Raw genomic sequence first — 16,484 nt, 5'->3', positions numbered from 1 at the left:
GCCTAGCAGCTACTAGATTGGATAGTGCAAATTTATAGAGAACCCAAGGGGTACATTTGTAGATAGGAGTGGGATGCCAAAATGATGAGGATAATTAGAAAGCATACATGAGAAATATTGTTTTAAGAGTAGAATATGAAATGGGAACACAGATTAAAATAGAATATGTATATATATACATATATATATATAATATATATTTATAGGCCAATATATGGAGGTAAGGTAGATCCTAGTGTTAAGTGAGTAAAGAATGGATTAGGTGATATTAGGTGATGAGAAGGTGATATTATTAGAAAATTGAAAGAGTTGTATTTGAGATGATGAAAATGATATATTTGAATTGACAAGTAAACTGTAGTAAAATAATTCAAATAAATGAATATTTGGGGAACTACTAAAGAGAAAAATCATAAAAGATGAGGAGTCATTCTTTCCCCAGTCCTCCATGATCAGGCATTAGGATTTAATTGGCAATGAGAAAATACTATGAAAATGCTTTTTAAACTATCAAATGAAAAAGCAACTTATTATTATTTTTCATGCCTTCTTAATAACTCTCAATAGAGACTTAGTTGGTTTGCATTCTTGCCTAGTTCAATCAAGAAATTATTGCGTGACATCAGGCAAGTTGCCAGATTTCTTTGGACTATACCTATAAAATAAAATTTGAAAATGTTAGCTAGATCTATCTCGTTTGTCTCAGGATGTCTGCAAACTGGTTGGAAATCACAAGCCTAACCTGATCTGCAGAGGTGTTACCTTTGGCAAACTTATAGTTTGTGTGTTTGTTTTGAAATCTAAGGCCAGGCGTGGTGGCTCATGCCTGTAATCCCAACACTTTGGGAGGCTGAGACAGGTGGATCACTTGAGGTCAGGAGTTCGAGACCAGCCTGGCCAACATGGCAAAACCCCGACTCTACTAAAAATACAGAAATTAGCCCGGCGTACTGGCATACGTCTGTAATCCCAGCTACTTGGGAGGATGAGGCAGGAGAATCGCCTGAACCTGGGAGGCTGAGGCTGCTGCAGTGAGCGCCACTGCACTCCAGCCTGGGCGACAGAGCCAAACACTGTCTCAAAAAAAAAAAAAAAAAAAAAAAAAAAAGGAAAAGGGGAGAGGGGAGGGAGAGGGAGAGGGAATCTAAGCCAACACTGTGAAATATTGTGAGATATGGAGCTTTTATCTAAAAATTCAAAATTTTAAATTCCTTTTAAAAATAATTGGAATATCTATGGAATATCTAGCAATACTAAGATGAAATTCCTCTGGGTTTTCAGTCACCTGTAATTGACCCCTTTAGATGTTGGCGTGGGCTCTCAGGAAGCCACACCCTCCACCAATGCTTTTCTTCCTGATGCTGAAGCTAAATTTGGGTGGCTAGTTTGCACTATGCTGTTGCTTTCCTCATGAGAAAGAAATACCCTTTGCTATTTATACTGCTGTCAAATGGGAAAATAAAAGACAGCCAGGGAAGGTCATGTGACTATTTAAATACTTCAAGTCCATTTATTCTTTATAAGCCTTGTCCTATTAGGCATTTAAATTTTTGATCCCTGCAATAGATGTTTTTTGATTAACTGTATATTAAAAACTTTATTTAACCTGTTTTGAATTTGAATTCTAATTTGTATATTTTCATGAGAGCAAGTGTCATTTTTGATTCATTGTGGATTCTTTGACATGTTGCCTAACAAATAGCTAATACTAAAGTTATAACTTTTTAATGAATAAATTTGAATGGATAAATGGCCACTTATTGGCTTACAGAATAAATAAAAGCATCTTTATTCAGTCAAGTGTTTCATATTTTTTATCATCTCCAGGACATAGGGCTTGCTCAAAACCATTGTAAAAAAAATGGCAAATAATCCAATTCCATCATGATATCATTAATCCCACACCTAAGCTACTGAAAAAAATATAATATTAATATTCTGGCTCATTGCTTTATTTTTGTGGTAACACCCACCTGATATTAATAACCACAGAGTATGAAAGAAGGCAAAGGTTAAAGCAAATAACAGTTTTGAAAAACTGGTAGTGGAAAAAGTCATGCTATACAGCATGTATAGAATTGATATTTAATGATTATGCTTGCTACTAGTATATGTAACAAGACTATTATAGATTAACAAAAATGCGATGAGTGTATTTCTTAATTTTTTAAAATTATTATTAAAATATACATGAATTATTTATTGATTCTTGAATCTTTACCAGCTTTCTATAATTCTAGGAAGCCTAGAAGCAGGATTGGGCAGAATAAACTGGCAAAAAATATAAAAAGTAGGCCGGGCACGGTGGGCTACAGTGAGTCATGAATGAGCCAGTGCACCTGAGTGATAGATCAAGATCCTGTCTCAAAAAAAAAAAAAAAAGAAAAGAAAAGAAAAAGAAAACAACAACAAAAACAAAAGCAAAGTACTAGGGAAAACTAATAGACATAGTTACGTAGTTAATTGTGCCATATGTTTTAAGGCAATGAAACTTTTATCTTAATATTCCTTGCTTACTTTTTATTCAAAAACCAAACTATGTATAAAACCTTAAAATTATTAGGATCTGAAAAATAAAATCTTTCCTTAAAAATCTAAAATTGAGATGTAAATTTTTCAAGATTGCTTTTTAAAACAGTTTTCTTATAAAGGCTATTAGGATTCTACCACTTAGCCACTTTATTATTTAGCCACTGTGTTACTAAGTTTACCTGCTTCTAAAGGTAGAGAAAATATAGGGAATACAAAGCTCAGGTTAAAAGAGTTGCTGGCAAATAAAATATATCCTGATGGTTAGACTACTTTGCTTTATGTTTTCTGAAAGAAAAGCAGTAAAAAAACAGTTCAGGTAGTTTTGTATCAATTAATCTAGAACTATCCCAAAAGTAGACATAGAAGATAAGAGATTGTTTTTCAGCTTTGGATCTGCTTATGGCAATAAGCAGACTTGTACTATTCAACAAGATTATGCATTCTTCAGCTTTTCCCAGAATAAGGGAGCTTCCCAAATGTAATGGTGCACATAACTCATTTTCTGGCATTTTGCAGCCCAGCATGAAGAAGAAAAACAGAGCTAGGAGTTTTCTGGAAGTCAAGTCAAAAACACCCTGCAAATTCCTATGGCAGTCCTCCTTTCCATAAGCTGCATAAGCCAAAAATGTTTGCCAGACACTTTTATCACTGGGTATTTCAGTGTTTTCAGTGTTTAAGTGTTTTGCTGACTTGTGATAATCAAAATTATTAATAATCATTAAAGAAAGAAAAAATAGAAGTAAATAATGTTAATTATCTGTGGTTATCAGTAGAGGTCTGTATGTTACCCTAGCTTTATTTGACATTGTTTGTGATCGGTAAATCACAGAATAAAATTCTGACATCTAAACCTTGGCTAGAGGTCTCTATAATTTTATGGAGTCTGTTTCCTACAATCTGTATGAAAGATACTTCAATATTTTAAGTTTACATGCACCCATCTTTTTTAGAGTATAATTTTATAACTATTTGGTTTATGTTGCTTATGATTTACATCTTAGAGTCTTTTAATTCTATCTTTTGCTTAAAGGAATATTATGGATCAAATGACCTATATTTTAAGAATACCTTATAGTTTATGTATTAAGAAACATTTATATTAAACTCTAAAGTAACTTGCTTGTACTATTTCAATTTAATAACTTTATGTATTTCATTCCATTCTTCTCATAGTAGATAATAAAAAATACATCATGATTATTTTATTCATTTATACTTGTGGAATTAATTGAAAATAGTTTTTATAGTTAAAGTCTTTCTTTTTATTGTTTTACAGGCTGAAGAAAAGGCTCATTCAGAGGTAAAAAAAAAAAACAGGCAATATTTTAATATTTTCTGTTTTAGTTTGCATTCATGATGAAATTAGTGTTGTGACCACTAGAGGGCTCTGTGATACAATAGCAGAACTCCACGGGACTGGTGAAGTAAGGCAGCTAGTTGATAAATGGTCTTTGATATTGCCTATTAAAAATAAAATGAAAGGAAGTTTGTATGGCAAGCTGTCCTCTCACATTCTAGATTGAGTCTTAGCTGAACACCTAATAAGTTGTCTATAATAGTAAGCACTCATTTAAATCATTGATAAATGAAGGCCTATGGTCTTCCTATTTTATTACAGTCTTTTCCCCACTCCCTGTGAGGCCATCTGCATAGGATACTGGTTGAAACTTGGGCACCAAGCCTCCACAACACAGGATACCAGCATCTCAGACTATCTGTTTTGTGTCATTATCTTGTTGCCCCTAATTGCCATTTTATGTGTGGTGTGTCACCTATTGTTCTAATCACGTGTTTCACAAATACATATTTGGTTGCACTCATGAGCAAATCAAACTGCAATCAGGAGAGAATACTATTTTAATTTCCCTTGGTAAAACATTTGTCCTGGTCAAAGAGAGCAGGAGGACTTTAATTATGACTTTATTCAAGGTGAGGTAATGACTATTTGATTGGTTTACACTGAGGCAATCAGACAACAGAGAAAAAAAAATGCCTTAACAACAGCTTTCGCAAAAGTATTCCTTTCTTTGAAGTCTTATTTTATTAGACTTTAAAAATAAAATTTGTGCTATGTTTAAAAATATTTGAAAAGTATTGATTAAACCAATTTGTCTTTATAATCTCTGAACCAAAGAGTGGATATGATTTTTTAAAATCAAAGTGGTTTTATTTACATCACATGGACATGACAAAGCTTCTACCATTGATCATAGTGTAGCTACTGAAGCATGGAAATGCTACATCTATTTGCCTTAGTAGTAGTTATCAATTATCATTGATGCTCTGTCATGGGTTATGGTTTAAAAAAACAATTTCAATCACTTTACAGTTTCCTGGATTATATTTTAAAGATACTGGAATCATGTGATAGAGACTATTTAATTTCAGAAATGCTCTTCGAGTTTGGATTCATTTATGAGTAAAATAGACGCTGTATTTTCTGAAATTATTCATAGTCATTATCTTATAAGTGTAAAGCAAATGTTATTTTAGACTGGGGTGTATCTGTTTTGGAAACAAAAACAGGAATGAAGTAGAATCACATTTGGTAAAATTATATAAATGTCTACTATCTGTTTCCAGCTTAGAGTTCTCTACTTCGTTAGAGTGTTTCAGTTGATCACCATTTATTTTCAACAAAATCTAATGCCCAGGGGCAAAAACTAGACAGTTAATAAACTATGTCAAGAATGCTCTTTCAAACTGAGACAGCATTCCAAAAGTTCAACTACAACTATAGAAGACTTGTTTTTGAAGAAATGAGAAGCATCAAAAGTAGAATGTTCAACATCCAAGTAACTGAAATCCCTTGAGACCAGATATATACTTATAGAACCTAGTGTCAGATTGTTATAAATGTTCTATGCTTATTAGTCACAGCATGAGACACGCAGAATAAACTGCAGAAAGTGCTTGAATTAAAACTTTAAACATGATATAATATATCCTTACCCTTTTCTGTTTCAGTTTTATTGGAGTGTGAACTTAACTAAAAAGATACTTTAGAATATATATTATATTGGTTCATCTAATTAGTTGCACCTATCATTGCATTTTTCCCCTGATTTTTAAGATGTGGATAAGCTATAAAGCGTCTCTGAGCTAATAATAACTCACTAAATAAAGGTCATGATACAGATTTGTGAAGGCTTCTTTGCAGTCATTAAAACTCTTGCCAATAACATTTCAAATGTGAACTGATTAAATGTTGAATTAAGCCCAAGTTTCAGTGATTGCAGGATATTCCATAGCTTTTGAGAAGTTTTCAAACTATGAGAAATTAAAATGTACAGAAGAAAAAAAAAACCTAAGATTTTCTGGAAAAAAAAAATCATGGAGTATCTTTTACTAAAAAAGAACAAGAAAAATGTGTGTGTGTGTGTGTGTGTGTGTATACAGTTTTTATAAAGAAAATATTTTTCTACAGTTTTATTACCACAGTTTTTCTAGAAGGAGAAGAATCAATACAGAGGGTAAACTGCTCTTGAGTCATTTGCCATTTGAGGGATGGCAAATGGAGCAAGTAAGCATACTTTGATTTTTAGATTTGAGTTTGACACATAATCCTTCCTTTTGAATGACATTTGTTGTTACTGTGGAGTCAGTGTTCATATCCTTTATTTTCAGGAGTTGGTGCTGATACAATGGGGTTAGAATGAGCTAAATACAGTATTTGCTTTCTTGGTTTGAATTCTTGATTTTAAGTAAAAATCTACTTGTGTATTCCATTGATTTTTTTTAATTGCATTCAGCAAATCCATAAACTGCGGAGAGAGCTGGTTGCATCACAAGAAAAAGTTGCTACCCTCACATCTCAGCTTTCAGCAAATGTAAGTCACTTCATTTTTAAAATATATTACAACAAATTTTTATACAGTAAAATGGAATCATTTTAGTAAAAAACTTACAGACTTTCAGTGCCTGATACAGACTTAAATTATTAACTAGCAGGACTCATAAAAAGTTAACATTTTCTGCCTACTCAGTAATAAAATGTAAATCCAAACTGATGAGAGGCAGCAATATGGTTAAAATGGCTTGTTGTTTCTAATAAGATTGGAAACAATAGTAACAGCCATATGGGTTACTTCTTTTCTTGTTTGCTATTTTTATTGCTCCTCTTGCATAAGATTCTCTGACAATGTAAGAGAGGTTGTTAGTGTTTGACTTTGGAAGATAAAATATTCATGTGCCCAGCCTCCTTCATCTCAATGTATTGAACAATTAGTTAAGCATCCAGTTAATTCTAAAAGATGAACTTAGGTCTAAATAGGGATAGCTTAGCTACACTGTGGATGAGCTATGGTTTGCTCAAAAAACCTTGGCAGCCTTCTCGTAGCAATTTAAAAGGGTACACTTTTACTGGCACCAAAGCAGCCCAGGATGGCAGAAATGATGACCGTCAATTAAATAAACATTTACTGAATATCTTCCACTGTGTCAGGGAGCACTCAGAGTAGATGCAGAATGATAAAGGAGAAATGTGGCATTGTTCCCAGTCCTGAGGAGCAATGGTGTTAGGAACAGCAGTGAGGGGTAAGGAAATGCCTGCTATTTTGCCATATGTCTTGCCTCTCTCACTCAACAGTCCTTTGCTCAGTTCTGCTGCATAGCTTTGGGCCTGCTCTGTGCCTGCACACCCCTCCCTCTGCTCCTCTACTGAGTTTTTCTGTCTCCTAGACAAAGCATGATATTTCAAGAGTGAGCAGGTGCAGACCCACAGTATAAGACTTGAATAAGAGCAATTTTAAAATTTTTTAAAAGTTATCATCGTGCAATATAAATTCTAAGTATACGTATCATTTCATTCACAATGTATTCATTTTAGCGCTGTATTTGAATTGATTTTATTTTTTGAAATTTGGGAGAATTGAATTAATTTTTGGATTTATTCTATTTATTTTTTGTAGATGTTGTTAGGAGATTCCTGAAAATAATAGCAGGTTTTAGATAATTGTTTAAGCAATATGAGAAAATAACAGTATTATTTAACCTTATTATGTTTTTAAAGAGATAGTCTGGAGGCAACTGTAAATTTTATAATATAGGCTACATGTATAGAAGTATGAAATATTGTTGTCTAGGTTCCTGAATTTGTACCCAAGGAAGTACAACAATGTAAATGCCAGAACCTCCTGGGTTGTGTTTATCTGCAATGAGGAAGGCTCAATGGCAGACCTTATTTATTAGATTGTCAGGATACTTGCAGATGTCTTGAATGATTACTCAGGGTTTCATTTTATTTTTAATGTCTCTTGGTTGATCTCATCATATAATTCAGATATTGGAATAATAAATGGCTGCTAGACATAGTGGAAGATGGGCTGATACTTTCCATTTAAAATGTAATGATGCTTATTGTCTTCAAAAGAAAAAACTGAAATGGTATTTCACTTTTTTTGTTTTTTTTTGCTCTGAGAATCTCATTCTTACTCATGATTATTGGTTTCTTGTGTATCATTTCAACATTTTTCTATTATATGCTAATGTCTATATGTACTTAATACACACGTGCAAAAGCTTCCTTACACACATACACACACACACACACACACACACACACACATACACACGCATACGGAACTAAATTCTAACATAGGAGAATAATCTTTGGGGTCAACTCTGTCCTGCTGTTTGAAAATGGAGGAATAATTTAGTGGGTAGCAGTTGGCTACCCACCTCGTCTGCTCTAATTATGCATGTCACACTATTTTCACTGATGTGTTTTCATGACTTTAGGGCATGAATTCTCAGCTGGGTGTTAATATGACCAACAAAGGGTGAAAACAGGTTCTCGTATTCTTTTTAAGTACTCTTTTTATGTGAAAAGCACAGATATGCAGATAATACATAACTGAACATCCAGCATATCTGTGGCTTTAAAAAATGAAGGAAGAGCACAATTAGGGAAAAAAATCTATAATGTTTTCCTAGGGGAACAATAATTAAAAAAAAAATAAAAATAAAGAACACAGACTAGAAGCAGCAGTGCCAAATAGATAATTCATGCTAGTCTTTGTGTTAATTTAAAATGTGCTAGTCTTGGAGACAAATGCCCAAATTGCTCTAGGTTCCACTCAGCTGTATGTGTTACCATTAGTATTAATTTTTGCACACTGATGGGAGACTGATATATATCCTATTTTATGTTCCTTTAAACAATTTTTAATGTAATTTGGAAACCTTCTCAAATCACATCAGATCCACACAAAAACCTGTACATAGCAGCTTTATTTTTTAATAGCCAAAAAAAAGGAAACAACCAAAAATATCCCTTAATAGGCCAGTTAATAAACAAATTCTGATACATCTATATCATGGACTGCTACTCAGCAATACAAAGAAATGACTATTGACACATGCATCAACTTGGGTGGATCCCAGGGGTATTATGCTGAGTGAAAAAAAGACAGTTATAGAAGGTCAAATTTTGTATAATTCCATTTATATAACATTCCAGAAATGGCAAAAATTAAAGAAACAGAGAACAGATTAGTGATTGCTAAGGGTTAAGGATGGTGGAGAGAGAGAGGTAGTGTGACTACAGTAAGAGGGAGATCCTTAGTTTTGTATTTTGAATGAGATGGCCATTACATGAATCCACATATGTCAACCTATTAATGTAAATCAATATTGAATTCCAGGCTTTGACATATAATACAATTCTATAAGATATATAATCATTGGGGGAAACTGGATGAAGGATACAAGGGACCTTCCTGTACTGTCTTTGCAACTTCTTGTGTATATAATTACAAAAGATATAATGTATTAAAATGTATAAATAATATTTTTAAGTATCAGATATTGATCTTTACTCAGTATATGAAGTGTTCTGTCATAATGTAACATGCTTTTTCTTTATTTGGGGTATTTTAGTTTCAAACTAAAATATAAATCACCTAAAGATCTACCACAGTTCTTTTCAAAAAATATCTTGCTTTTAGTTTCCCAGGAGTTTCAACCTTAATCCACTCTTTAGTGCTTCTTTATTTGGTAGTGATAGGGACTGTCGAAGCTTTTTACCATCAAATACATTTACTGACTAAAAATAGGAAAATATTTTACATTGTAAAAATGTACAAATTGAATGAGAGTCAAAAGGTACAGGTAATGAAGATATGCACTATCATCTACTTTTTAAAAAAAGTTTATTAAAATTCTCTTTTAGACTAATGCAGTATCTGGGAATTTATATAAATGGAAATGTATATAAATTACTATTAAACAATTTTAATGTCAGTTATATTTTAAACATTTTAATAATATTGTTATAACTATAGGGGGTAAAATTTTGTATATATCTGGCCATTTGTGTTCTTAAGGAAATAATCATTTTTACACATCCAGGAATTTGAATTACTCTCAAATCACCTATTAACTACAAGTCATTCTGAACTCATTCATTTTCTTTGTGTTTGCTTTATAATGTCATTTTAGATTTCATACATCATAATCAGCCATCAAATAATTTAGTTAATATTTGATTTTTCCTCAGTTGTAAGAAGTGCTGTGTTTAAATTTCATTCAGAATGTTTCATTTCATCTGAGTTAATGTCTGCTAATGTATATAATATACACATATATTTTTAACATGCATGTACTTAAATTGATTATAGGGACTTGGTAAAATTACTTATTTATAGGATATTTTAAGTATAATCAAGGATTTTTTAAATCTACAGTTCCCGTTTGAAAGTAAAAGTAAGTCTTTGTTTACTAGTTTGTTCACAGTACAAGTAAACTTTCTACCTTTTGGTTAAATGTGAGTGCAGCCCCCACAGTGAGAAACTGTTATATTAGAAATCGAATAGCTATAATTTATAGGGATGAATTTCAATGAGTTTGCTTCTAAGAAATAATCAGTTGTTTTTAACGTTTTTAAGTATCAGATATTCATCTTTACTCTGTATATGAAACATTCTCCCATAGCTTACATGCTTTTCCTTTATTTGGGGTGTTTTTTATGTATTAATTGGTATATCACATATTTAAACTTGGCATAATTACATTTATATGGACTCTAAACAATAACCTGTATTTTAATTTTTAAATTTGAAATGCATCTGTGTCTCTGTTAAAATGCATTTCCTTCCCTTTGCCCAAATGGGGTATGGTAAGTCAAAAGAATATCTAGTTAGCTCACCTCTCATTTGACTGGCAGAGTAAAGCCCCTGTTCAGCAGAATGTGTATTAAGCCTTCCCTCCCTTTTGTAAAGTTGTTCTGAACAGAGCTGCGTAAAACCACAGGTAAAGCGTTAAGCTGATTCTACTAGCATGTCCTTAGAAAGGAGAGCGGTTATATTGGCAGGTGCTATTGCCTGGCCTTTCTGATCAATAACTCACCAACAAACAGAAAGAAAACAGAAGCCACACAAGGAAAGGCAACTAAATAAATGGTCATAGCACCACGGTGAAACCCCGTCTCTACTAACAATACAAAAAACTAGCTGGGCGTGGTGGCGGGCGCCTGCAGTCCCAGCTACTCGGAGAGGCTGAGGCAGGAGAATGGCTCGAACCTGGGAGGCGGAGCTTGCAGTGAGCCGAGATCGCGCCACTGCACTCCAGCCTGGGCGACAGAGCGAGACTCCGTCTCAAAAAATAAATAAATAAATAAATAAAAATAAATAAATGGTTATAGCAAACAATAAGCCAGGTAGCCTCTGGCCTCTCGCCCACACCTTCAGGCAGCTGGGTCAGGTGGGATGCTTTTGTTTGTCTTTTAACGTATTTTCTTTACAAATCTCAGCCATTACATAATTTGGAAATGGACACAAGGCTAGTTATTACTAACATTTTTAAAGACATTACTGAATGAATGTGTAAGAAAACAAAAGGTACTTTTTGCCTTTCAGCAGATAAGTTTTTAACCAAAAATCTCTTGAGTATTTTGAGATTGTGTTCTACTTCTTTGCTTATTTAATATTTTCATAAAATTTGCTAGTTACTCTTGCTTTTTTGCATCTCTTCTAAGAGAAAACAATTGTGTACATATTATTAATGAGAAACACTTCAGTGTTTGGACAATTTTTTATAATGTAAAAGAAATGTGAAACTTTATGTTGCAGAATCATTCTTGGTTCAACTAACTACTAATTTTAAAACATAAAGTCTTAAATATATATAAAGTTTATATGGGTAAATATATATTACATATAATATATGTTTTGTATTTATACATAATATACTATATATTTATACATGATATACAAAATATTTTCCCATATAAATAATAAAATGCTCTAGGCATATATGTGTATGTGTGTATATATATATATACACACATATATATATGCCTTCATAAAATACATATATAAAATACTATATAATATATATACTCTAGGTATACCTATATGCCTATATATGCACCTATATATTTATATATTACTATATACTATATAGTAATATATACTATATATAATATATAGTATATATTACTATATAGTATATAGTATATATATTACTATATATTATATATATATGTGTATATATATATGCCTAGAGTGTTTTTAATTTGTCAGTGGGCTGTCTCTAATCTATATGAAGGAATAAAATGTAGACATTATGTATAATGATATTTCATCTTGTTGTGTGGCATCATAGTAATTCTCTTTACATATCTATTCAGATTACTTTTGTACCAACCTAATACATTGTATGATTCCAAAACCAAAGAGAGTATGGATTGAAATGATATTCCCTTTACTAATACTCAGTCTTGTCTATTTTATTACCTTTATAGACTTCACCTAACACAAGTCAGGGGATATTTATCATCATATTAATACAATTTTACTCTGACCTTAAAATTATGCAACTGCTAAAGGAAAAATCAGAACCAAGTAAACTGTCATTAACAACCCCCCTGAAAATCCATATTTTTTAAAAGTCGTTTTATAAAGTCTCTCAGACAAGATGTGATACCCTATAAGTTTAATCAGTCTTACTTTCCATTTTCTCTTCATTAAGGTGATAAAGATTATCATTAGTAGAAAAATTTTCCCTTATTTGCCTCCTTTTCCATTTACCCTATTGAGTGAGAAATTTAGCCTCTCATAACTTCTAAAGTAACAATGTTAATCTGATAAACTAAACCAAGGTGAGATAAGCTTAAGACAATATTTTTTTCTTCAACTTTTAAGTTCTGGCGTACAAGGGCAGGACATGCAGGTTTGTTACATGGGTCAACATACGCCATAGTGGTTTGCCACACAGATCAACTCATCGCCTAGATATTAAGCCCACCATCCATTAGCTATTCTTCCTGATGCTCTCCCTCCCTTAACTCCCACTGACAGGCCCTAGTGTGTGTTGTTCCCCACCATGTGCCCATGTGTTCTCATCATTCTACTCCCACTTATAAGTGAGAAGAAGTGGTGTTTGGTTTTCTCTTCCTGTGTTAGTTTGCTGAGGATAATGGCTTCCAGCTCCATCCATGTCCCTCCAAAGGACATGACCTCATTCCTTTTTATAGCTGTATAGTATTCCATGGTGTATATGACCACATTTTCTTTATCCAGTTTATCATTGGCATTTGGGTTGATTTCATGTCTTTGCTATTGTGACTAGTGCTGCAGTGAACATAATGCATGCAGGTATCTTTATAATAGAATTATTTATATTCCTTTGGGTATATACCCAGTAACGGGATTGCTGGATCAATTTCTGCTTCCAGATCTTTGAGGAATCATCACACTGTCTTCCACGTTGGTTGAACTAATTTACTCTCCCACCAACAGTGTAATAGCATTCATTTATCTCAGAAACCTCCGCAGCACCTGTTATTTCTTGACTTTAATAATCACCATTCTGACTGCTGTGAGATGGTATCTCATTGTGGCTTTGATGTTACGCTTTTTTTTTTTATATATGTTTGTTGGCTGCATGACTGTCTTCTTTTAAGTGTCTGTTCATATCCTGTCTATTCATGTCCTTGCCCATTTTTTAATGGGGTAGTTTGTTTTTTACTTGTGAATTTGTTTAAGTTCCTTGTAGACTCTAGATATTAGACCTTTGTCAAATGGATAGATTCCACAAATGTTCTCCCATTCTGCAGATTGTCTGTTCGCTCTGATGATAGTTTCTTTTGCTGTGCAGAAGGTCTTTAGTTTAATTAGATCCTATTTGTCAACTTTTGCTTTTGTTGCAATTGATTTTGGAGTTTTTATCATAAAATCTTTGCCCTTACCTATGTCTTGAATAATATTGCCCAGATTTTGTTCTAGGGTTTTTATAGATTTTGGATTTTACTTGTAAGTCTTTAATCCATCTTGAGTTAATTTTTGTATAAGGTATAAGGAAGTGGTCCAGTTTCAATTTTCTGTATATGGCTAGTCAGTTCTACCAGCATCATTTATTAATTGTTTTTTCAGGTTTCCCCATTGCTTGTTTTTGTCAGGTTTGTCGAAGATCAGATGGTTGTAGGTGTTTTTCACTAACATAATCATAACATACATTTCATTGAAAACAACACGACTCAAAATGTTCTTTAGTAACCAGTTATAAGTTTTTTGTGCATAATTACAAACTGCCATTCTAATCATAAATATTTTGTGGTTACTTATAGCTACAAAATGTAAGTAATATAGTTTATACAGCATACTCTTTACAATCCCGATTTCTTTGTTAAATTTTAATTCATATTAAACTGATAAAGTATGCACAAAGGGTAAAGGAGAGTAATTTTCTTCAAGTTTCACATTTAAGGATTCATAGTAGAATGATTAAACCTTACATTTCTCCACTATAAGGAGAATGAAAACTGAAATATTGAGTAAAATCTTACATTTCATTTAGTAAGTGTTAATAAAGCGTTTCTGCCATAATTTTCCTTATTTTAAAAGAAAACACACAATTTTAGTTTTAGGTTTTAGTAACCAATTTTATGGGCATAGTGGGAATATTTCTAACAGGTTAAACTGAAATGACCGTCATGGGCATGTATATTATAAATTCACATATGCGAATACTATACGGTAAAAACTAAGTTATGCTACATACCACATGGATGAATCTCAAAACCCACGTAAAGCAAAAGAAAACCACAAAAGAATCATGCCATTTGATTACCCTTGGGTAGTTTTTAAAACAGGCATATCTAAACATAGTGCTTAAAAGTGTAAGCTTGGGTAGGAAAAACTATAAAGAAAAGCAAGAAAATAATTACCACAGAAGTTATGTAGAGGTTATCTTTGGGGAAGGAAGAGGGAATAATGATAAGAGAGGGACAAAGAAGAGTTTCTTGGTTCTTGAAATGTCCTATTTCTTGACTTGGCTGGTGAATACATGAATGTTCACTATGTGATAAGTCAGGGGGCTGTTTTCATTTTGTTCACTTTTATATATGTGTGGATTTTTCCACAGTTGAAAAGGTAAAATTCGGGTATGGTGGCTCACACCTATAATCCCAGCCAGCACTTTGCGGGGCCAAGGTGGGAAGAATCACTTGAGGCCAGGAGTTGGAGAGTAACCCAGGCAACAGAGTGAGGCACTATCTCTACAGAAAATGGAAAAAAAAAAAAAAAAAGTAGCTGGGCATGTTGGTACATGCCTATAGTTCTTGCTACTTGGGAGGCTGAGGCAAGAGTATCACTTTAGCCCAGGAGTTTAAGCCTGCAGTGAGCTAGGGTTTGTGGCACTGCACTCCAGCCTGGGTGGCAGCAAGACACTGAGTAAAAGAATAAAATAAATAATTAAAAGTTAAAATATAGGAAAAAATGAGCATAGCCTTATGCTAATTTTTCAGTTACTAGGTCTGATATCATCACTTTCCATGCTTGTCATTGAAAATTTTTAAACTATGATACTTTTTTTAGTGGTATTTATTCAATTAAATCTGCTAACAAATTTGGTGTATAAATCTCAAGGGTAAGGGTGTGTGGAGAGTGGGTGGGTGTGTGTGAGACAGAGAAAGAAGAGGGGCAGGAGAAAAAGAAGGAAGGGGGAAGGAGTGGAAAAAGATAATAAAGAGTTGTTCTGATGGATTAAACTTTAGTAGATGTATTCTCTACAAATTGTTTTTCTCCATATTGCAGTATCAGGTAAAGAAAGGCATCCCAGGATGAATTCAGAGCTAGGAACATGCACCTTTATATCATAATGCTAATGGAAGGAACATGTACATTCTAACTGTTACCAATAATGGAATATATTTCCATTATTAAGTAATAATCCTTAATTCTTTGGATTTTTGTGATCCATTTGATAGTAGGTGCCTCAGCATTTCAACTCTGCTATAAGTACATGGAGATATATTTTATTTAAGTCATCTTATTCATGTCTTTCAAAAAGAAATTAATTTTTGGCCAAAGATTTCCAAATTTTGCCCCATATATAGGTATAGTTTATTATAGACTTAGTTTGCAAAATATTAAGTCCTTATATCCTTTTAGGGACACAATAAAATTTTATCAGTTTGAGATAATGTACCTGTAGTTCTACTCAGGCCATGGTGAGAGATTGAAGTGCCTCTTCATTTTAATATTTTGGGTTCAAGTTGTTGCATAAGGGCATGCAAATGGAAGCTGGCCTATTTTTGAGCTTTAATAAAATTGTCAAATACTTCTTAATCATAAGAGTTATAGTTATGTACTACAATATGTATAATTCTATGATATTTAAAATAAAACCCGAAAGCCACAAAAGCTTACTGTGAAATAAAATATGACGGAATATTATTTCTAACTGGCTTACCTATATTTCCTTCATTGAAGGGGATATGAAGTAGAAAAGCCCTTTTATTGAAAAGAGTTTGGAAAGTAAAGATAACTCTTTTCAATTCAATTCTTTGTAAGTAGAAAAAGAGTAAAGATAATGTTCTAGCTGTCAGCAGATGTCTGACACTTGACGGAGCGTATCATTACAATAGAGCAGCTAACAATATCTGCAAAGGTCATCATGAAAGTATAAAAATGAGGAACATTTGTCCATTGTCCATTTCAGTGACCTCTTTT

General features: G+C 32.9%; 1 protein-coding gene across 8 annotated transcripts in view; it reads left to right on the top strand.

Annotated features, from left to right (window-relative positions):
* NAV3 (neuron navigator 3) overlaps positions 1-16,484 on the top strand; it is a 657,172-nt gene that overhangs the window by 587,532 nt on the left and 53,156 nt on the right. For all 8 annotated transcript variants that reach the window (XM_030819929.1, XM_030819928.1, XM_003259582.3 and 5 more), the window contains 2 exons: positions 3,809-3,832; positions 6,285-6,362. In XM_030819929.1, coding sequence (XP_030675789.1) covers positions 3,809-3,832; positions 6,285-6,362 — 102 coding nt within the window. The remainder of the gene's footprint in view (positions 1-3,808; positions 3,833-6,284; positions 6,363-16,484) is intronic.

Source organism: Nomascus leucogenys, chromosome 10 (assembly GCF_006542625.1).
Source record: "Nomascus leucogenys isolate Asia chromosome 10, Asia_NLE_v1, whole genome shotgun sequence".
Classification (NCBI taxonomy): Eukaryota; Metazoa; Chordata; class Mammalia; order Primates; family Hylobatidae; genus Nomascus; species Nomascus leucogenys.
Note: the sequence above shows the minus strand (reverse complement) of the source record. Positions and strands in the feature narration are given on the sequence as shown.